Source organism: Oryzias melastigma, linkage group LG12 (genome assembly GCF_002922805.2).
Source record: "Oryzias melastigma strain HK-1 linkage group LG12, ASM292280v2, whole genome shotgun sequence".
NCBI lineage: Eukaryota > Metazoa > Chordata > Actinopteri > Beloniformes > Adrianichthyidae > Oryzias > Oryzias melastigma.
The window spans coordinates 7,661,416-7,684,927 of NC_050523.1; the positions used below are offsets into that span (position 1 = coordinate 7,661,416).

The 23,512-nt window shown below is 38.2% G+C and overlaps 1 protein-coding gene across 1 annotated transcript in view; it reads right to left on the reverse strand.

Annotated features, from left to right (window-relative positions):
• LOC112163163 (netrin-G2) overlaps positions 1-23,512 on the reverse strand; it is an 86,086-nt gene that overhangs the window by 28,618 nt on the left and 33,956 nt on the right. Inside the window, exons 4-5 of the mRNA XM_024299389.2 lie at positions 9,972-10,144; positions 8,937-8,966 (exon numbers count right to left, since the gene is read on the reverse strand). Coding sequence (XP_024155157.1) covers positions 8,937-8,966; positions 9,972-10,144 — 203 coding nt within the window. The remainder of the gene's footprint in view (positions 1-8,936; positions 8,967-9,971; positions 10,145-23,512) is intronic.

Here is a 23,512-nt window from a genome sequence, read left to right on the forward strand (position 1 = left end):
GCTCCTGCTGTTGCATCGGTTGCATGAGGACAGAGAATGTAAATGCAATGAGGAATGGGCGAGATGAGACATTAGCATAAGAGATGCTGCCTCAGATTGTTTATCAGGAGAAAGCCTTGCTTTTTTTTTTTTTTTTTTGTGCACATACACACTCACAAGCATGCACACTGGTAGAAACACACAGAAAGTGAGAATGCACAATGAAAGTGTGATTTCACACTGCTGAGATAGGCTAAACTCAAAAGCTGCTCTTTAACCCTTTCGGTGCTGTAAGCGCTGCTCTGTCTGTGAATCAAGGTGACAGTCAAGAGTTCAACAAATGCTAATCTTAAGGAAGATCAAAGTCATGCTAAATGTCAGATTGAAGTATTTTGTGTTACACTTTTACCATGCAAATGCTCCGAGCTTTGATATATAGAGGGAAAAAAAATCAATAAAACAACTGCAAACAAAAAGTTTTACAAAACGAATCCTAAATAATATATATAAATTGTGATTAAAAGCATTTTTAGTTTTTGCAGCAGTGATTACACAAGCTTTGATACTTTCAACAATTTTCTCAAGTATTTGTTTTAGGTAAGACCTATCATGTTGTTGCTATTTTTAAGATGTTCAATTTAAAGTTAAAGTCGTCAGATACATTTTTCTCATTTGACTCATCTCCTGCAGGAGCAATGAGCTACAGTCACAGCTACTCTTGCACTATTTGGTGGTTTAACCCCCCAATGCAACCACAGACTGCTGAACATCAAGCATGGAGACATTGGGTCCAGTTTTTACGGGTTTTGGTGTGACCCCGACTATGGATTATGTGGTGTTGGTCTTCATATAATGTTAAACAGTGGGTTGTCATAGAGTGGATCCAGGTACTGAGTAACCAAGTCCCCCATGACATTAAAAAAAAAAAAAAAGAAAAGAAAATGTTACCAGTAGTTTTAATTATGATTATGAAGTTTTTAACACAAATCCCACAACCTAAATGTCTTAAAATATATATTTTTCATGTTGACCTGAACTCTCTGTCTCCAAAATCTCCTCTGAGGGGGCGTGGCTTGTGGAGCTGAGCTGAGTAGCCCCACCCCTGATCCCCTCTGTCTGAGTATGATAGCTCTGTGTCTTGCTAGCGTAAATCTTCACCGTTGCTACATAAAAATGTCGAGCAATATCAGTAATGTCCAGCTGTATCGTTTAGAGCTGGATGTCAGATCGGACGAGGAAGTGAAGATCTTCATGGACAGAACTTCCTCCAAAATCCTGATTCTTTCTCCTTCCAGTTCACCAAAGACTCTTTTAGCTAATTCTCCAATGTTTATTGACGTTGCTGTGATCAATACATTCAATCATTGGTTTCTCAGAGTTCTTGATAAAATAATCAAAGCTAACATCAAAATGCTCTTTCATTGATTTACAATCCTTTACAACTGCGGTCAAATGAGCCGCCGTTCACATTTCCGTGGTCACATCAAGACGATTCTTGGAGTCTCCCGGAGATTTTCAAGTGTTTGCAGTCCCGTTACCTAAGTTTTGTATGAAATTCACACAAAAAATCCAGTGATGCTGATTTGACCACAGAAATGTGAACGGCGGCTCATTTGACTGCAGTCGGTGTGAAGATACCATCTTCTCTTCTCCAGAACCTGAACTAGACACGTTAGCCGGGTCAGATGGTTTATTGCATGTGCTGCAGAGCTGTTGTGATGGAAGGCTCATTAATTCAAACAGAGCCTGTCTGTAACAGTTTGATTGACAGTAATTCAAAAGGAAAACTACTCAGAAATGCAAAAATTAAATTATTTCTTATTACATTTGTTCTCTTTCATAAGAAAAAAAGTCACGCATACATGTTAAAAACTCAAAAACAGTCAATGTTTGTGTTTTTTTTTTCTTTTATACACAACAGACTGGAGCACACAACCTCCCAGGTATTAGAGTATTGATCACTGAGCTATTATAGTTTGAAGGCAAGAGTGCAAGACATGGTTAGTTACTAAAACATAGATGATAAAAAAAAAACTTTATTAAATGAATTCAAACTTTTTTTAAAAATACTTTTCCTGCAAAAGTAATGCACAGTGCTTTTAGTGCTAAAGTATAATAAATAATTACAGCAGAACAAACACTAAAGCACCAAAGGTTTGAGTTTTCCAAAATCGTAATCTCTTAAAAGTAAAGAAAATTGAGAGCAATTGCCCTTAATTTAGTTGCCTTAACATGTAGATATAAGTTGGACTGCAGAAATAGAATCATTTTTTATATTTTTTATTCAGAATATGTATTGAAAATGAAGTAACAGTTACTAATTTAAATTTAAAAAAAGACATTTTACACAATCAATTTACATTTAAATATAAAAGCCTTTTTTCCTGTCAATGGCGGCACAATTCTGTGATAAAACGCTGGAACAATATAAGCTGATCCATGCCATAATCCTCTAATATGCGGCCGTCTGTGCAAATGGAATCACTAACTGTCCCATGACACACTCTCCGTCTCTCACACACACTCTGTGTTTGCTGTTTGTTCATGTACTTTCATATTTTAGACATGCTCCACACATGTGCATTTGCATCTAATGAGGTAATTTGTCAGTTTTGTTAATATGCCCCAGAAAAGTATAACAATAATAGTTAATGTCACCTGTCAGTCTTAGCATTCCCATCGTTTATTACCAGCGAGGTGGACACTGATTTAGCGAAGGGCTAATGAAGCCATTGCAATTCAGACTGAGTTAACATGCAAGGACAACTAATAGACAGCATGGATGTTTTTAATATGTCCCACCATTTTCAAGACATGATTCCATCTTTTTCTAAGCAAGGGCAGGCTCACTTTTTATTAAAAACAAGGTTTTTGAGCAGAGTGCACATTAGCATTCTGTGTTTCTGCTTAAATTTAACCTCCTCTGTCGCTCTGGCACCAGATTTTTGGATGAAATGTAAAAGTAGGGCTCGAATGCAGGGTTAGTTTTAGGATGTGATTTCTCCAACCTTTTCTCCTCGTTTCTCGCTAACACCTATCTGTCCTGCTGACCAGTTGGCTGCAGCCTCAGTGGATCAGACTCTCTTGCCAATAGATCGCTAATCCTCATCTGAGCATGCTCACTGACTTAACTGGGGCACGGCTGGGACGAAGGATGCAGCTACTATGACATACTAAAGTCTGTTGATGCTTTTGCTTTAAATATATTTTAATAATTAAAAAAAAAAGTCTGTTAATCTCTGATTTTCCTGCAATGCATTAACATACACAATATTTAGAACACATCAATAATAAAACTATTTTTAAATTTAAGTAACATTAAGAACATATATGCTGATACTTAAAAAACAAACATTTGTGTGATTGCTTAGTATAAATATTATGTGTGTCAGAGAATACAAACAGTGGTGTTCGCCCTGTGAGGATGGATCTAAGACCTGGATCCCCAAGAGGAGAAGGAGAGGATGAAGATGATTTATGGCTTACTCTGAAGTGCACCATATGTCCACCATAAATCTTAACATACACACAGGCACACACATACATGTACAACTGGGGTTTGCACACATTAGGGTCAGGTTAGATCCAAAATGTAGTTCTTTAGCTGTGAAATTCAAATAAAATCAGCGGTTTGACTCTAGACTGGAACTCTTATAGTTATTTAAAGTTAAAAAATGTGTTTTTATATAACTCCACATTAAAATAAAATAGAGATAAAAATAGATCAAATTTGTGCATTTTTACTAAAGAAAATGTTTAAATTCATCCTCTTTTTCAGTGACTGGGTGTAAATTAAGGAGGACAGGATCATGTAGCTGCAAATTAATATTTTTGATCCAAATATGAAAGTCAAAAATAAGGCAACAATTAATGTAAATTTATTATGCAAAGAATTATTCCATAGATATTGCCTCATTATACATTTTATAAACAGCTGACAAAATTGAGTGGCCGACTTAAGTTAAAGCAAGTGAGAAATTCATAAAAGGAAAACAGTGGATAAATTACGTGAAAAAATGGAAGGAGTCAAATCTTTAAAAAACTTCTTTCCACTCACAAAAACACAGTTGTGGTTCTTTCACCCAGATTGAATAAATATTGATATTCACCAATAATTTCCAGAATCAATTCCGTTTTTTTTTCGATTCTTTTGATCCACTTAATTCAGTTCGATTCAATAAAAATTTGAATTTGCACATTTATTTATGTTTTTAAGATATTCATATAAATCTGATACAGTGCATATGCTGTAGTATTTATTAGTGAAATAATAACGAGATTGTTAATGTCGTGCAGTGTTACATGGATTCTCAGACGGAGAAGCTCCAGCAATTGTTCTGCTTCTCCTGGAGAGTGTTTCAGTTTGGTCACTAGCGTTAAAGCATTACACTTTATTCCAGAAGAAGAAGAAGAAAGAATGAGCTAAACACGGGGCTTTAGACCACAAATGGTTACTTTAAAAAATATTTTCTTTAAAGAGTTTGGGGAAATCCCATTTAACGTTGGCATCAAGCTAACATTATGCATTACATCGATTTCTACTTTTAAGGATCGATTGCTGATTTGCTTAGAAGTATACTTTCAACTATGACAACCCTTTTTTCTTCACAATTTTATGTATCTTTTGTAAATATTTTACATAGGTTTAAATAATCTAGAAACTCCAATAAGTGAAGATTAATTAACAATTCCATTTTTAATTAAGTTCCCGGAACAATCTTTTGCACACCTTATAAATGGCAACAGCTATTTTTTTTTTTCAGGAAAAGCTAAAATTAGTTTAGGAACACATTTTTTATTTAGTTATATAGTTGGTTTTGAGCAGAAATTGTTAATATTTTTTGGATGCACACTCACAAAAATTCACCTTAAACAATTTATGACCAAAAAATAGTTGCTAATGTCTTTATTTTTTCCTTAACAAACTCTGTCAGACTTTATTGTCAAGTTTACTGACCAAAAAAAAAAAATATTAATAATTCCCACCATAAACGTTTTTGAAGACTTTTAAAATACGAATTATGTGCTGTTAGGCCTTCAGTCGAGTCCTTTAAATCACATCATCAAGTTGTTGAGTATTTTGCTTTCCACCGATGTCAGCCGAACAACAAAACTGCTGTGCTTTCATATAAAAAAAAAACAACTAATGGATTTCCTTAAATCTGATAAATAAATAAATATACGTCTGGTGACATCACAGCGGAGCCGAAATCCCAGCTCCACCCACATTTTAAGTGCTTTCCTGGTGTAACATTTGACGGCCCCTTCTTCACCGAGATGGCAGATTTAAATATAGCATGAAGGTGCACGGTGCTAGAAAGGACCACTTTACTGTACATGGAAGCAGCTGACAGAAACAGTTTGCATCTTTCTTGGGTTTGGTTTAGAAATCAGTCAGAACAAATAAAGTCTGGAGGTCCATGGGCTGACGACCTTGTTCTGGAAACAGGACAATCCACATCCAACATTAATGTCGGGGATAAAAATAGGCAGGCAAACGGTCAATGTATGTCTTCAGACCTCCAGTAAGTCGCAGGATGAATTATGTATGATTCCCGCACTGACGCAAACACCCGGCCTGTCACAGCATATAAGTACATTCACAGACACATGCGTTTGATTTGTCACACATGTAGTAAGCCTGCGCTCCAGCTATGATCAGCCAGCCGGAGAAGGATAGAAACAATATCACACTATGTAGATATACAAATATATGTCAAGTAAAAATCGAAGAGAAACAATTCCTGAAAAGTAAAGAAAAAGTAGCTTTTCCTGATTTTGAATATTACATCATACTTTCAAAGGATTATTGTTGCTTATGTAAGCACCAGTGAGCAGCTTTTCAATATTAAATGACAGCAACAAACTGAAGCTCTTGTCTCTGTGTTCATATAATATTTAGCAGGTCAAAGTATGAAAACAAAACAGTTTTTATTCTGATTCTGTTCAAATTAAAGGAGCAGGCTTGTTTCACACATCTTTATGAAAAAAAGTGCTTGAAAACAAGTAAAACAAACGAATGTTTTCAATTCTCAATTTAAAATCAATACATCAATCATTGACTGTATATGAGAACTGGATAGTGTGAGTGTGATGTCCCTCACAGAAAACAGATTACATCCAGCTCAGACGAAATTAAGTCAATTCAGTCACCATGTTGGGAGTCAGACGAAGTCGGTAAGCAGTGATTGGTCCAAATTGTTCTGAGTCACCATTTCTATGAAAACCACTGTTGCCAATCAGGAGTGAGCCTGTTGGAAGGCCACGCCCCTACCCCTTGAAAAGGGGGCTCGGGAGAATCTGTCAATCATTCGTTTTGAACATTGGATGTGAGGGCCAGGAAGCGACACCTACTTTTATCTGAGGCATCTGATTGGCCAGTTTATAACTTGCGCAATGTAAAAAAAAATAAAAATAATAATAATAATAATAATAATAATAATAATGATAATATATGTATGGAAAAAAAACTATTTTGAAGAATGTGTTAAAGAAAAGATTGGTGTTAATTTCTCAATAGAAGTCTGTGGGATTTTGACTTCTTGGAGCATGTGGGTACTTCCTGTTTAGAACATCAGGGGGGAGGGGTCACTCAGTCCAGATCTCATAAATTGTAAATGGCAGTAATTTTAAATGGTATCAAGAGTGGTAATTTATATGTCTTAAAAGGCCTATACCATTCTTTTCTGAAGTCTTTCAGAGTAGCTGAAAGCTAGCGGCTGATTACTGCTGGCTGAATGGAGAAATTGAGTGTTTGTGTTAGCCCAGGGAGCGGTTTTTGGCAGCGCAGACTCTTCCTAAAAAGGGCTGTTTTCACTTTGTGACATCAGCCAGCAGACAACCTGCTCATTTTCGTGGATTGGAAGGGGCTGGTGCTCAGAGGGACAGTTTTTAGAGGAATACTTGGAAATGCGCTAATGGATCAAATACAGCTGTGGGGTTGTTTATAGTGAATAAGTAACATTATAATAGACTTTAAAGCTCAATAAGTTGATTTTGCATGGCATAATCTTTTTTTTTTTTTTTTACCTTTTGCTAATGTAACGGCCCCCTTTATATAGGTAAATAGGGCCTTGGAGATTCTAGCAGCACCCCTGCTAATTTACTTTATTTTTAACTTCATGAAGACTAATATTACAGTCTGTTAGCTTACAAATTACTTTTGACACAAACACTTAACATAATTCACTAAACTCATTTACCATTCACAAATCTTTCACAAGACTTTGCTTGTTCGTTTTGACTTTCGGGAGTTTTCCTGAACACTAAACTTTGTGTGGACTACACACTCACACAATAAAGAAATTGAAGTTGTAGTGTAAGCTTTAGTGGTGTAAGCTGTCTGTTAGCCGGCGTTTTCACTTTCCAGCATTTGAAAAATGCTGAGCTAAACAGCTGCTGTCTACGCCATCCTGCTTTTTAGATACCGGAGAGTTGTCAATCATCTTTTCCAGTTCAGTCCACAAAGAAGTGCAATTCTCTGAACACCGCAGCATGTTTTTTTAAGGATTGTTGAGGGGAAAAAAAAGTGTCAGAATTTTGACAGAAAACAAAATAAGAGGAAAAGATGGCCTAAGGCGACTGATTGTTAAAATATTCATGGAAAAAAATGTTCATCTTTTTGGGTGACCTTTGCGGAGAGGCATTTGTTTTAATTCTAAAAATAATTTCTCGTTACGAGATTTATTTCTGTAGAGTTAATGTTATAAAGAAACTGCTGATTGTGGGTGTTAGTGAGATTATCTGCAAGCAAAGGAACTCAGATGCTCAGATGTCGGAGGTCTAAAAACATACAGAAAGATAAAAGAAACGGTCAAATAATGCTTACCTACACTGGTAAACTCTTCAATAGCTGGTTTTCTCTCATTTTCACCCTTAAAGTCCCACTTCAATCATCTTTTGATCTACTTAAAAGCATTACTAGTACTTGTGCAATCATGATTATACAGTTTTTAACCAAAAATAAAAAAAAAAAACGTCAGTGTTCATTAGAAAATTGCACAGAGCAACCCCACCCCAACACAATTTTTTATCTGAGTTGGTCTTTAACCTCATCCTCTCGCTGTCAGCTTTAGCATCAATACATTTCCCTCATGGTGTCACGGCAATTTGAAACTCACCCAAAAATTTTGATTAACAAACTGGAGCTGCGGGAGTCTTGATCCCGACCACTTAAACCATAATCAGCCCATTAACTGCAGTCAAAGCCATTATTTTTCCAAACAACCACACAGTTCAGTTTGATTGCCAGAAGAGGCTTTTTAGAAAAGCGGGGCCTCTGCAGTGCAGTCCAATTGCCGGGTTTGTCCGTGCTTCGGCTCTGCGCTGCTGGGCCATGTGGAGAGAAGCCCAATGCTGTCAGGGTTGATGTTGCCACTTTACCGATCGTTTCTGTCTAACAGCTCGGAGGCTGAGAGCCTCTCCACAGAGAGAATCCCTAATCAAATTCCCTTTTATTCCTGCCTCCTCCAGCTCTTCGCCCGGAATCACGCTGCATTACAACACGCTAACATATGCCCGCATCCTTCTCTGCAGCTTCTCTGTGTCTTTCCCTTCCCTCTTAGCTCCCTTTTGTTGCTCCATTCACTAAACACCACCCGCTCCCGTCCCTCCTTTTCTCCATCCATCACCAGCGCAGTCGTTAGTCTAAATATAAAGAGGCAGAACTGTGGAAGAATTCCTCCTGTGCAGGTTAGTGTGATGTGCTGTGATAAAAGGACATGGCGACAGAGAGACTTATTAATAATGAAGCATAGAGGGCCTAAGCTGCCGCACTGAGAGAGGGGATGTGGGGAATAGTAATGATTGACTGGAGAGCCGGTAGAACATCACAGGGGAAGAGGTGGAGTTTGGGAAAGGAAGAGGTTAAAAGGGAATTTTACCAAAACAATGCAAGAATAGACAGAAATTAGGAAGCAAAAGAAGAAGATTTTTTTCCTGCTTTGCATGTTACTTACTGGAACCGGAGGGGGAGCCAGCAATTGTACCTGAAAGAGAATAAGAAAGAAAAGATCAGAGCTTGTTTATTTATGCATTCAATTTGCCTAAAGACTTGACTCTGCCTCATTCCTCAGACTCAGGTGGCAGAGAGAGCTGTTGAGCAAAATAAGGGCTTATTGTGGCCCACCTCTCCATATCTCTGAGTAATTATGGGATCTGCCCCGCCTCAGCCATCTTTTTCCTAATTTTACCCACTCCCAAACCCTTGTTTTCAAAGTCCCTCATCACATTTATATCTTTTAAGGGAAAGACACTTTTTTTTTGCTTTTCTTGCATATTTCTCTGCATAGCGTTTTAAAGTTGGCCCCGCTGGGCGTGCATAATGCAATCTGCAGAGACCGAACTTCTTTGCCAGCCTTGACCATTTTGCAAGCTACCGAGCACAAGCTGAAAACATTTTAATTTTTAAATGCCACTAATGGGATTCAGGAGTTTTTAAAGGCTGGCGGTGGGCTCTGAAGGTGAACGGTAGTGCCATTAGGAAAGAAACAACAGCATTACGGCAGGAAAAGAAAAAAAAGGTTGGTTCTATACTTTATGCGCAGGTACAGGTGAATATGTTTGCGTTTCCGTGTGTCTTTCTCTCCCCGTGCATCCATATTAGTGCAAAAGGAGAGAAGCAGGGAGGGGCTGCCCTAGATTATTATTTTATCACGGCTCGCTACTGTAGCTGGCTACACTCTCCAAAAGGATTTCCTCCCCACACATTCCCCTGCTATTACACAGCTCTGATCCGCTCAGCCTCTTCGTCATCATCTCTCAAGTTGTTCTTTCTTCTCGGCCCGCTCCCTCAGTCCCACTTTTCATTTAGGACCTCATGATAAAAGTGTCTGCATTCATCAGTCAGGAAAAAAATCAATTTGGAGTATCTGCTTGTAAATATGAAACCATTTCATACTTAATTTTAAAGAGACAGACAGGAAAAAGATGGTGCGACTCTATCTGTAACCGTGTCAGCGCAATCATTTGACGCCTGGGGCAGGGATACGTACAGGTGTTGGGGCTTCCTCTGGGTGGAGGCACGTAGGAACCTGCTTTCCAGGACCGAGCTTTGAAGCCTTTCCTGCATCGCTGGCAGTCCTGCCCGGTGGTGTTGTGTTCACACTGGCACTGGAGGTTCCCGTCAACCAGCAGGCACAGGGAGGCGTGGAGGTTACACTTGCACCTTCAGAAGAAAGAGATGATCCCGTTAACACGTGCAAAATCAAATTGTGGCGTGTGATGAGTGTGTGTCGTCAAGTCCAAAAAGGCAGCAGGAGTACAATGTAATCACACCTTGGTTGTTAGGGTGGTGTTAATGAGGGCAGGTATTGTGGAAGGGGACTATAAAAAGATGAGGATAAAAAAAAGACACGTGCAACTACTGATTACTATCTAGAGCAAATACAGCATCCCATAATGTAAAGAAAACTCATATGTAAAGAAAAAATACTACAATATGTCATTTAAGTGTTGTTTCTGCACGTGTGTGTTTGCACACCAGAAATGAGGGTTTTGAAGAAACCGTCTGAAACAAACACTTCTGCTATGCCCCTGAGACTTGTTTCTATCTTTGGCTCATGTTACTCTCAGTCACGTTTCGGTCTCGGATACGTTCCTTTTTTGTCTAAGAAGTGACTGACAGAACCAAAATGTCCCATTTTTGTATTGATGTTTGCTCTCACAGATTCAGCAAATGCCCATCCATCTGAGTTTTTGTCCCATTTTATTTTTCAAGCAGAGTAGCTTTAGAAGAAAACTGAAGGAAGATGGAAAGAAATACATTTAAAACTATAAAAAAACAACTGAAATTGAAAGGTTGTGATGGTTTGGTTTGGCATAAAATAACTGGGTGGATTTATTACTGATGAAAGGGAAGAATTTTAGACCTAATAAGTCATAAATTATGAAATTATGAGTAAACTTTTAGTAACTACTGTTCTTTAAAGATAGATTCAGACTATTTGTTGTTGAAAAATGGGCATATCATATCATATCAAGGTTGTAGGCCGCTCAGTGGACCTGTGGAGCCAAAATGTTCATTCATACTTTTGTCTTTGAACATGCTGCAGGTGTCAGGTCACAAATTAAAGATGAATACACACTGGCTGAGTCGACTTGCTAAAAGTTTAAGCAGCCACTTTCAATGAAACACGCATAGAGAAGAATTTCGGACTTCCACGTCCAGAACGCTCATAATCACTCGGTGCTACACAAGCTTTTAAGTGGGGTCGTGGGGTCTACATAAAAAGATGTTCATTGAACGCGCCCTAAAAGTTTAACCTGTTGAACACTAAATAGCAGCAAATCGGCACTCGCTTCTAAACACAGAAGTAGCAACTGTTGTATACAGGCCCAGCCCTGGCGCCCTCTGCGATAGACAAAGTTGGTACCCCCAACTTACATTATCCTTACAAATACTTCACAACACACTTACCACACAAACATTCTCACTTCCAACTCGACACATATTGACGTTTGTTTAAGGACCTCTCCGAGTAATTTTTTGACACTTTGGGTGTCTTTGATGTGCTGGCTGTTCCCATTAAATCACGGGTCCCCAACCTCCAGACTGCTGGTCTAGTACCCTAGTACAATTGGTACCCTAATTCAGTACTGGTACTCTAACCCGCAACATTAGGTGGTGTCATGGAAATTATACATTTCATTATGTCTCATCCTCTGAGTCTTGTTTTCTTATTGTCAGAACACCCTGAGCACAATGTGTAAACATTTTGATTTCATTAGAACATCTTGTTCATATTAGATATGGCATTTACGCTCCCGTCTGGAAGCTTCCGATTAACTGCTGATTATATGACTGTATAAAATGTGAGCGTCCTTCATCACAGATCAGAGCTCTGCAGACCTCTCCGCCATGCTCGCCAACGTGTACTTTTCTCTGCTCTGTTTAATAAACTTTCATGAAAACGTTTGACATTTCTTCATTTCATCGGATCAACAAAAATTCCACCACAGTGGAATCCTGGTTTAAATGGTATGTTGCAGCATGAAGGGGTCAACTTTTATTTGCACAATAACTGCGATCAGGAGCCTTTTTTTATTAATATTTTTTAAAACATACATTACAAACAATGCAAACAAAAAAGAAGATAAAAAGATGAAAACCGGACCAGCATTGTCCGCCAAAAAGGTTTCTTTCAACGCCTGCAGGATTCAAAACACCATTGGGAGTATCTCATGAGATTGATCTTCCCATATTTCTTATTTTGTTTTTTTTGTTTAATGTTCAGTGTGAGGACAACTCGTTCACCCTACGTTCAATCTGTTCCTCAGTTTAGCTTCACATATCACGGCACAAAAGCTTTGTTTTGCTGTTCGCACACTCAAATTCAGAATGTAGTGGTGTACATTTTTTTTCCTCTCGATAAATACATTTTGAATGTTATATAAATAAATCAAAAGTAGATTTGAACAAAATGTGATGTTTGTATGTACAGTGGATTGGTTTGATCACAGTGTCCAGTTATGCAGGTGTTGACCACGGGGTTACTTTGTTTTAGTTTATGGGTGTTGATTTTTCTTGACCTAACCCCATGAACCCCTAATACCCAGTTGCATGCTCCCATTTGCAAAGAAAACAGCACTAACAATTACCGTAGAACATTTACCATCTACATTTTCAACTCTGCTCAAGGTGGGACCCAGGTGGGCAAACCTAGCGGTTGAGATTCTTCCAGAAAGGAAATGAGGATCTTAAGGACACTCAGCAAGTATGACTTTAAATTACAGCCTTTTCCAGATGAGCGACTGGACTCCAATCCAGTTTGTTCCGCTGGAGTGAACAGCTATCCGTCTGCATCAAATATTCAAAGAATGGCCTCTGTATTCTGCCGAGATGAATACTTCAATCTTTCCTCCCCACGCTCATCCATCGCGCACTCTCTGAACTTGTCCTGAGCGAGGTAGGAAGTTTCAATCAATAAAATATGTCCCTAATTATTCTAAGATTACATAAAGCTGAAAAGGAGGGATTGGAAACAGTCAATTGTTCAGTTTGGTGTTGAATCACAAGATTTCAATCTAATAAATTACGCTAGTTTTGCTTTGATCGGCAATCGCGCTGACAGGAGCCACGGAGGATCCATCCATCGACGGGGCCTTGTTTTCTGCCTCCGCTCTGAAGGACACAAGCTGTCCACTCAGCGGAGACGGAAATTGAACATCTCTTTTTGGTGCATGGGAAAACGTGCGTCAAATGAGACAGGTGTGTGTTTCTGCTTCACGCATTTATCTGGGAGCGCCAACGACGGACAACAAATCAGAGAAGCAGACGCGCAGTGACTAATGCCTGCGCTGAATGACTGACAGTGCTGAACATATCACCGCTTCTCATCCCCTGCATCTTTGCTGATAAATCTTATCTGTCCGATGTAGAAAGTGGAGGAGCTGGAGTCGTAGTATAAATCAATAGTCAGGAACAGAGTAATTTTCTAGGTACATTGCTGTGCAGTTTGTGTCATGCAGGCCTAATGGATTCCTCGTACTAATAGAAATGGCCTCCGTTTTGTCAGTCATCCAGACAGCTGACATACTGTGGATGAGCATCAAAGCCTCGCGAGTTTGAAGAATGAATTTTGCCTATAAAGCAGCACTGCTGGCACAAATCTCTGTTCATTGGAATCCGTAAGGCGTTAGAATCCCGACGCGTTACTTGAAGGAACTTCAAGGACGCTCGATACCCTCAACCCATTCCTCTGACCTCTACCTTGCATCCCACAAAGACCAAGAGCACTTCCAGCTCTGCACTCCTTCCGCATGAACGATGTGACATTCCGACTTTCCGAGTGCCATGTCTCTTTGCTTCCTCTCTTTCGGTTGACAGCTCGTTCTGGGATTTGTCCTTACACCCCCCCCTCCCCTCCTCGATCCCTCCCCACACAAATAATACATGGACACAATCATATGTTAATGTGCAAGATGTTTGCGCCGACTGCAAAGTCATCAAAGCAGCAGGAACAGCATTGAGCAACGGGAACTTAAGTAAGGACAGCTGGATCAATCACAGTGTTGATGGAGGTGGTAAAGAGACGATGGGGAGGGGGAAGGGGGGGAGAAATGGGAATTATTTACAGTTGGAAGAGAGGGATGCAAATTAGAAAGTACTCACAAGGTAGGATTTTAATTAGTGGCTTAATTATGTGTGAGTGCTTCTGTTTATCAGCCCAGTGAATGCAGTTTTGGTTTCTGTGAAAGCAGCGGTGCAGTGAAGGATTTTTCAAAAATACTTTCTTTAAATGAGCGTTTGAAGTTTCATTTAACTTTTAAAAACACTTGCACTTGTGGAGACACAATTCCACCAAAGTACAGGAAGTGATATTTAAAGTGGATGTACTCAGCAGAGTAGAAATGTGCAACAGTAAATGGATTTCTGCCTATAACTGTGTTCAACTGACCAAATTTAATTTTGATGTGACATTTATATCTTATCCTTCCTGATGAAAATAGCATAACCTGCTCCCAGATCAGGGTCCATTTGGGTGTATTCCAACAAAAAATATGCTCCGGGTCATTGGAAGAAACGAGCTAATGTGTCCAATTTGAATTACTTTCCTAGGTTTTCTTACTTTAAGTATGTTAAGTGTTATTTAAAAGAAGGGATTATCCAAAAAAAAAAAAAAAATTGGTCATGTGACAAGATGTTTTGTGTATTTTGCTAATTTCTGCCTGTAGTTCTTAGGAAAGTAAGAACAAATAAAAGCAAAACAAACAAAATTGTTGAAATTCAACCGAGTGGGATGATGTGATAAAAGTGTATCTTTTGCATCCAAGTTTTATAACCCTCAGCTTGCTCAAAAACAACAACTTAATTTGATCAGCTGTTGACTGGACAAAAAACAAAGAGGAGGTTTATGAATATAGTGAATGAAGATGTGAAGGTAGCTAGTATTAGAGGATGCAGAAGACGGGGTTAGATGGAGGAAGCTGATTCGCTGTGGCGACCCTCAAAGGGAAAAGCCAAAAAGAAGAGGAAGTTGGCTGATTAATTACTGAAAACCTGTAAACTCGGTGATGTTGAGACAAACCGGTCCGTTAAAAATATTGTCTGATAGGAAACCGGTCCGAGGCCTAATGAAGGTCAGGAACCACTGCTGTAGGGAGTGCCTTAGTGTTAGAGGTTTTGGAAAGGATGTTTTATTTTGTGTAACTTTTTGTGTTGTGTCTTTGTTCCTGTTGTTGGCCGTCTGAGTGTTTTCTTCTTGTTGTCACACCTAGTTTTAGTTTATCACCACAGCTGTTTCAGGTTGCTGAAAACCCCATCAGTCAATATAAATCCAAAGCTTTCAGATCCTTGAATCATTTTGGTTTCCACCTCATTAGTGAAGTCCAGAGACTGGCTTCAGTTTTCTTTTTGTGTTGACCTGCTGCTGTATTTCTATAATTAACACTGACGTGTTGAATTGCCAAAGACAGCGGGAATGCAGACAAAAAAACCCACAAATGCTTTAACAACGATACAATGTGCAAACGTGGAATAGTTGGAACACAGCATTAACATGTGGTTATGATTGCATCATGCCTCTCTCTGCAATTCATTCATATTTTTAATAATTTTTTTTCTCATTTTTATTTTATTGATCCTTGTTCAAGTTTTCTTGTTTTCTGTAGCTTAATTCATCCTGAAACGAGAGCCTCCGAAGAAAAATTCCAATGTACTTGGTGCAGCGGTTGGGTCGACTCCTGATTGGAAGATTCTGGGTTTGATTCCCATCTTGCCAGCCTATGTTTCCTTGGGTAAGACACTGAACCCAAAATTGCCACTGGTGGACAATTGGTGCCACTGTTCTGCAGTAGAGCTGCCAGCAGTGTGTGAATGTGTGTGAATGGGAGAAATGGTCTGTGAATGTAAAGCACTTTGGGCCTGCAAGGAAGGTAGAAGGGTGCTGTACAATTATACGGTATTTATTAAGATGTAGAAATAACAATAAACTCTTATTTTATCGTCTTCTTAGCGTATCTTCATCTTTTCTTACCATCATCTTCTTAGCTTAGCTTATGGTCAACTGATCTTATCTTATCATCTTCTTAGCTTATCTTATCATCATCTTATCCTATCTTATCATGTGTTATTGTCCTATTAGCATATCTTATTTTCTTTTCATCTTATCTTAGCTTAGGTTATCCTGTCGTCTTCTTAGCTTATCCTATGTCTTGTCTTGTCTTATCGTCTTCTTAGTTTATCTTATTGTCTTCTTATCTTATCTTAGGTTATCTTATCGTCTTCCTAACTTAGTTTAGCTTATCTTACTATCTTCTTAGCTTAACTTAATTTAACTTGTCATCTTTTTAACTTAGCTTATCTTATTATCATCTTAGCTTAGCTTAATTTATATTATCCTCTTCTTAGCTTATCTTATTTTCTTCTTAGCTTATCTTTTCTTGGGTTATCTTATCGTCTCCTTAGCTTATCTTAGCTTAGCTTATTTTAGCTTAGCTTAGCTCATCTTACCTTAGCTTAGCTTATCTTATTGTCTTCTTAGGTTATCTTATCTTATCTTAGCTTAGCTTATTTTATCCTCTTCTTAGCTTAGCTTACTTATCTTGTCGTCTTTTTAGCTTATCTTCATCTTATCATCTTATCTTACCATCGTCTTCTTAGTTTAACTTATCATCTTCTTAGCTTATTTTATTTTATGGACAACTCAAGCTGGATTGTCCGTGTGATCGATTAAAAAATGAAAAACCTGCAACAACAAATTAACTGGTGGTCCAAGTAACCATTTGAAACAATTAAAAATCATTATTGTTTTTTTTACTTTACTTTTACTTTTTATCTACATTTTTCTTCATAGGTTGCAGTTCTTATCAAGGTTTAAAGTCAGTACCACTGACTTTACTTACTGTACACACAGCAACTAAGTATATAAATAGTAACGGATACATTTTTTTTAGTTATTACTTCATGAGAAAAGATTACAAAACAGAAATTTAATTTTTTTAAAGTAAAAGGTAAAGCTTTTAGTGCATATTAATAACTTAAATATTCTTCTAGTGTGAGCCAAATGTTTTAAGTTCAAGAGATGATAAAGTATCTCTGTCCAGGCTTTACTAAATGTGTGTTTATCTGAACATTTCCCCCATGTTCTCTGTCCAAAGCCATGTTGGCCCCGAGTATTTAATGGTTTGGGTCTGTCTCTTTCAGAGAGCAGAGAAGCAGCAATTAAAAGGGATAAGTAAGAAGAAAGATAAACAAACATCAAGGGGGAGTCATGTGGTGGCCGAGCCTGAAAAAGCTGCTGGAAGCAGCAGTTAATGGGGCTTTATGTGTCTCTTTACTGTAGTCGACGTGTATTTCTTTATCCCTCATCGGGGACACAGATATCGCTCCGTCTCACTCTCATTTCTTTTTTCCCCTCTTTCTTTTTGCTTTCAAATGCACTCTTTTGCGGTTGACTGTCAGCATTTCACTTTTGTCCTCCTCTGAGATTTTCCACTTCATCTTCCTTCTCTTTCTGTTTTGGTCTTTGCAGCCATGTCCTTTTAGCTGCTTTGGTTCTGCCCGTTGCACCAGTGTTGACTAAGGAGTGCACAGGGAAAACTAGGTTGTGGACATGGGCTTTGGAAGAGTTGGAAGATGACAAAAAAGAGAGAATCTAAATAATGCACAAAGCGACCATAATGGTTAATGAAGAATTAAGACACGAAAGTCTGGATTCACAACTGGAGAAGAAGCAGGAAGGAGGAGTCTCTACATCAATGTGCTCTAACCTATGATGACAGACTGAAATGATGCAGCTGTGACCCAGCGGGAGGTCTCCCTCCACTATTCCATGTTCAATCAGCCGTCACTGAGGAGCAGCATCTCACGTTTACAACACCCCTGGCTGCACAATCTGATGGAGACACAAAAAGAGAGTCTAATGGGGGCAAAGCGTTGAGCTTTTTCTGGAAAGTCCTAGCACCTCAGAGTGACTGACACAGCAGTTGTTTGGAAATTATGTTTCAAATCTGTCCATATCTAAACCCTGCTTTATCCTGTTCAAGAGCATAAAAAACTACGATGAAAAACTTCACATGCCCCCGATAACATGCATTCAAGCGGCCACTTCCAATGAAAAGTCAATGTAAACCCACGTTTGAGCTTCTGCGTTCAAAGTTCTCACATTCACAAGTACCTACACAAGTTTCTACAACTGTTTTTGAGCTCTATGTACAAAGAAGTTGCAAGATAAACCAGCTGTGGTGAACATGCCTAAGGCATGTTCTTGAACGCACATCTCATGCCAGGTGTGTCTGTAGCTTTAGGCCAAATCCAAATTCTTCCCCTACCCCTACAATTGGTGGGGCATTTGTAGCGGTAGGGGTGTCTGAAATACATTTTTTAAGGGTTAACCATGGGGACTCTTTATTACGTTTCCCTCCCCCACAATGATGATATGTGTCACGTTGTGCCACATGGGAGATATACATTTTTTCATTTTACATTTAAATGTAATGATTTTTTTTGTTTTAGCATGACTTTTTAAAGATAAAAAACTGTTGCCCGAGTACTAGCAGCTACGCGATAACATAGATGACAGTCAAAAAATGATGATGTCAGTGAGGGGAAGTGTCGTCCAAAATTAAAAACACTGATGTTCCATAACTCTCGCTGGGAGGGGTAAATGTAGTGATAGGGAGAAACCGTAGGGGAAGAATTTAGATTCAGTCTTATAGTCACCTAACCATGTATGGCCATTAAATCTTTGAACTGGAGTTTCTTATAATTTTACTGAAATTTCTTTGATTTTAAATGTTATTTTAATAAATAACAGAAGTACACTTGTCTTTTCACATCAATTTATTTGAATAAAAAAACTGTATAGCTCAAAGGCTTTTTGATATTTATGGTATGCAAAACCTCTAAAGCAAAATTAGAGTCACATTTTTTTAGAATGTCTAAAAGACTTTGCTTGAGAATGTGTAATTTTAAATATAAATTTGGCATTGGCTCATTGCTGCTCTTTAGATTGTTTGACTTCCTAGTAAATATTTTTATTAAAATTTTTATAGTTGTAGAATTATACTTTTTGTCTGAAAAAAATGATTGCTTTTCTTAAATATGATGAATAAAATGTTTGAATGAGATAACAATCATTTCTTTCATAAGACTTTTTGCCAGAATATTTGGTCATTTACAACATATTTAAACTCCACATAAAACATATGTATACACTATATATATATTGCTATGTAATCACTTTTTTTAAAAAATTAACTTTAACCATTTAAAACTACAGTTGTCACTGGTGACACCTAAGAAAACACACTGACCTTTAGTAAATCTTTGATGTGTTTGCGTGAATCAGATGATTCTGATGTGGAGAAAAGCATCTTTTATTGGCTTTGCACAGAAATGCATCACATCACTGTCAGCACATGCCTGTTTTTCTCCACTTCGGAAATTACATTAATGGCGTAAATGGTTGAAGAGCTTTAAAGGGTTAAATTTTTAAAGACTTAAAGCTAGATTTAGTCTCAGTAAAGTCTACATCTCAATGCTTTTTTGATGGTCCGGTACAGTTTGCTTTCACTCTATAAGAGTCCAGTGGACTCAGCTCAAATGAGCAGAGAATGCTAAACAATCTGTTTTCCTCTGTGTTTATGTAGAACTCTGCAGAGTGAACCAAGAACCTGGAGAACTCGGCAGCACAAGCTGCTGCTTACTTGAGGGCGTCACATGAGTTCTCACCAGTAATAAACAGAAGAAAACATGCTATAGTCCCACCAGCCTTCGGGCTCTCGTGTATTAAAAAACACCTTCACAATCTCACAACACTACTTTAACCCACCAGATATTTTTCATGATTTCATTTATCCAGCTTTATGCTGTGGGCTTTTTTTCTTCTTCTTCTTTTTTTAATTGCTCCACCTTTGCAGTGTTAACATTATTTTCTCTCTGAATCACACCAGCCGAGGTTGGTGAAGTATTTTTGTAAGCTTTGCTTCATATTATCAGCTTTAGGTCAAATTCTAAACTATTTAAACATGTAGAAAAGCTTTTTTTTATATACTACTTTTTTTATTGATAATGATTAAAAAAATTGTGTTAATATTTGACAGTGTAGCTGATCAGTGAAAGAAGTTCCCCTATAAAGGGCTCACTGTCAGAACGTCTGAAAGGTTTACAGAAGGTCTGACAGCATAAACTTCATCTCTTCTCCTTATAATATGTTGACAGAAAATCAGTTCAAGTAAAACGGCTCTTCTTTAAAGCTTTTCTCCAGTTTAAAATGCTTTCACCTTTACTTTTTTCTCTATGCAGATGGCTGACCTTTACCTTTACCTTGCAATGAGGTTCAGTCATCCACCAGGAAGTGGATTTACATGCAGAAAGGAGAACTTTCTTTGGTGTTTGTTCTAGATGTGGATTCTAAAAGTAGCATTTCTTTATAACCTGTCAGTAACTTAAGCTTAAATTCTGTCACTTTTTGGCCATTTATCGAAAATCGTTGAATTAAAAACTAAAGCAAATGATTGGTTTAGTAATTAAATGTATACCTTTATGTAAATCCCTGTATAAAACGTAGAAACTGTTTATTAGAATGGGCCTGAAGCTGGCCGGTCCTCCAGCCTTTTCTTTCTAGAACAGCTGGAAGAGACCAAGCTCAGAATGGAAGTTGTATGAACTTGAGATCAATGATCTGGAGCACGCCTTATTGGTTTCTGCTGATGTCTTTATCACCATGTCCCCTCCTACTTCCTCCTCCGCCTCGCCTCGTAAATTTAGAGGAGCTAATTGGACATGACTGCGTTTATGTTCCAGCTTCATAAATTCCTTTCTCTGAAGGCAGAGGATCGATTTTCCTCGAGTGCAACCTTCCGTGGCGGCACGAGCCTCTTTAGACATTCCCTCCCCTCCGCACCGCCTCTGTGCACCCCCCACCAACCCATCTTTACCATTCATCTTCTCACGTGCGCTTTCACTGTCTCTAAAGACAACGCAGGTAATCTACATCTGACCTGCAGTGAAAGAAGCAAGCATTATGTCAAACATGTTCTCATGCTAATAATGCAAGTTCATGTTTTTATATGGGGTCAAATTAGGATCAGTTTAAAATTACATTTTAAAACTAGATTGTAAATTTTGAGAAGAAAATTGGAAAAAAGACATAAACTCAAAAGTACAAACTGAAAACTTGAAGGAATTATTGAAAACGTGGAAAATAAAAATGCAAGTTTGAAAACAAAATATTGTAAAATTATAAGAAATACTGAAAATTTGAGAAAATATCTGTAAATGTAAAACTTGAATAAAAATAACTCAAACCTAAAACTGAAAGAAATATTTATTTGTATTTTCAATTTTTTTTGCCTCTCCTTCTTTGCTTTCTGTTTTCAAGTTTTTACTACCGAACTGATCTTATTTTTGCGTGGGGGAGGGTCTTCGAGCTCATTGGCTACCGTAAGGTTTTCAGTGGTTTTTAGGGACATGAACATGGAGAAGTAAGAAAAAAAAAAAAGATTTGTTGGTAAATAAATTAAACGAGTATTTAAAAAAACTGTCAAGTTTCTGGAAAAAATAAACTGCATCCACTTCTACAAATTATGATTATTCGTTTTGAATGTGAATTGCTTTGTATAACCAAAAAGTAATGTTAAGCATTTAGACAATATTATAAATGATGCGTTTTCTCTTCTATTCAAGCAGACCTTGTGGTAGAGCGTCCGCCCTAAGATTGGAAGGTCGTGAGCTCAAATCCCGACTGAGTCAAACCAAAGACTCTGAAAATGAGACCCAGTGCCTCCCTTATTGACACTCAGGATTAAAGAGTTGGATTGGGGGGTTAAACCACCAAATGGTTCGGCTGTGTCTGCTGCTCACCCCTCCCCCAGGGAATGGGTCAAATGCGGAGAACAACTTTCACTCACTTAACTTTAGAAGATGCACATACATTTTTCATCAGTACATGATAAGTTGACCATCACCACAGGATGCTGTACTAGCTAACCCTTGTGCCCTGATTGGCTAATCAACATCCAGAGTTGCCTTTTATCTTCTGGAAAAACTGGATCATTTTGGAAAGTCATTCTCCGTACCAAATTTAACTTGGAAATCTGACCATTAAATCTACGGAAGCTGAGACCGACATACCTTGCTAATTATTGTTCCCCATTTTCTCGTGATAACAACATCTACTATCTCGCTATCACAAGAAATCAAACAAGTTTTTTACTTTTGTCCCAAGAGAGACGCAGTCCTTCCAGCTTGTACCTCTCACATATCGTTCTGAAACCATGTAGATGATCTGATCCCCTCATTCGGTCACTGATGAAATTGACCACAATCACAGGATCACTTTAGTCACCTGAACAACCGTGGCGGGACAGTCTTCTCTTCAAATGACGATGACTAATTTGGACGTTGTCAATGATTGACAACATCAGCACAATCCGCCCTTCGTTGGACGAGGATTAAAGTAATCTATGCTAAATTGATCAGTTCGTCTAGTGTTTTTCTGATAAACGGCTTTGTTTTGCTGCGTATTGTAAAAATATATCAATTCTTCATGACATAATGACATTTGTGAGCTTGTGATAATGACATCTATGTCGTTATCACGAGGGGAAAAAAACGTGTTTCTTTGTTATAACAAAATAACTGTCATTTTCATGAGAAAATCAACAAAAACAAACAAAAGCAAACTTATGCCAATCTCTGCTTCCATAAAAAAACATTATTAAAACATTATTTAATGATATCGCAATCAATTAAAAACCATTCAAAGTCTCCTTTGAGGGCAGGAGCAGTGCTCCAAGTGTTAAATTTGTTGACTGTAAAAAGACAGGAATGATGCGTCAAGCAAAAAGACATCCTTAATTATTCATAGCAGATGAATGACCTTGATTGTCTTTGCAATCTACACCCTGCGTGCATTAGTAAAGTGTGCAAGTGCAGAGGAAAGATGTGTAACCTCCCTGGTGTGCTTTTGCGATGATTCATTATTTCGGCACAGTTTATTTATCAAAACAGTTTGTGATCTCGTGCTTTACTGTGAAGGGACAGAGAGGAAGAGGGAGTGGGACAAAGTAAATAATTTACACGGCATACAGTAAAAGGCTGTAGCATGCATGCGGGCCGGTGCGTGATCCGATTGGTCGTGTTGGGTCCCGTAAAGAGCAGCAGCCAAACTCGGCTCCGCTTTGCCGTGCCTGCTCTCTGAAGTGTGCGCTGTATGCACAGGAACAAATGGCTAAATAATGGAGTCCGGGCACATCCTGTTCTGTTCTCCAGACCTCAGAGGACCGTTCTCATGAGTGCAGCAGGGAATGCTGAAAGTGACAGAGCTGGATACTAGAGCCGTTCAGGTGTGGATTACGTGCCAGCTGTGTGCTGTTTTTGTTGGCCTTTAAGTACTTTAGCAGGTACATTAATAAGCAGCTTTTTAGAGGTCGCTTTTTCCCTTCTTTTTTGGGAAAATGTGTGCAAAATGATAACCCTAGTCCAACTTCTAAAAATATTCTTTTTGATCTTGATGGATGTGGATCATTCTACAACTTTTAATTAAATATAACACTAAATTAAAATTAAAAAATTGCCGTTATGTTATTT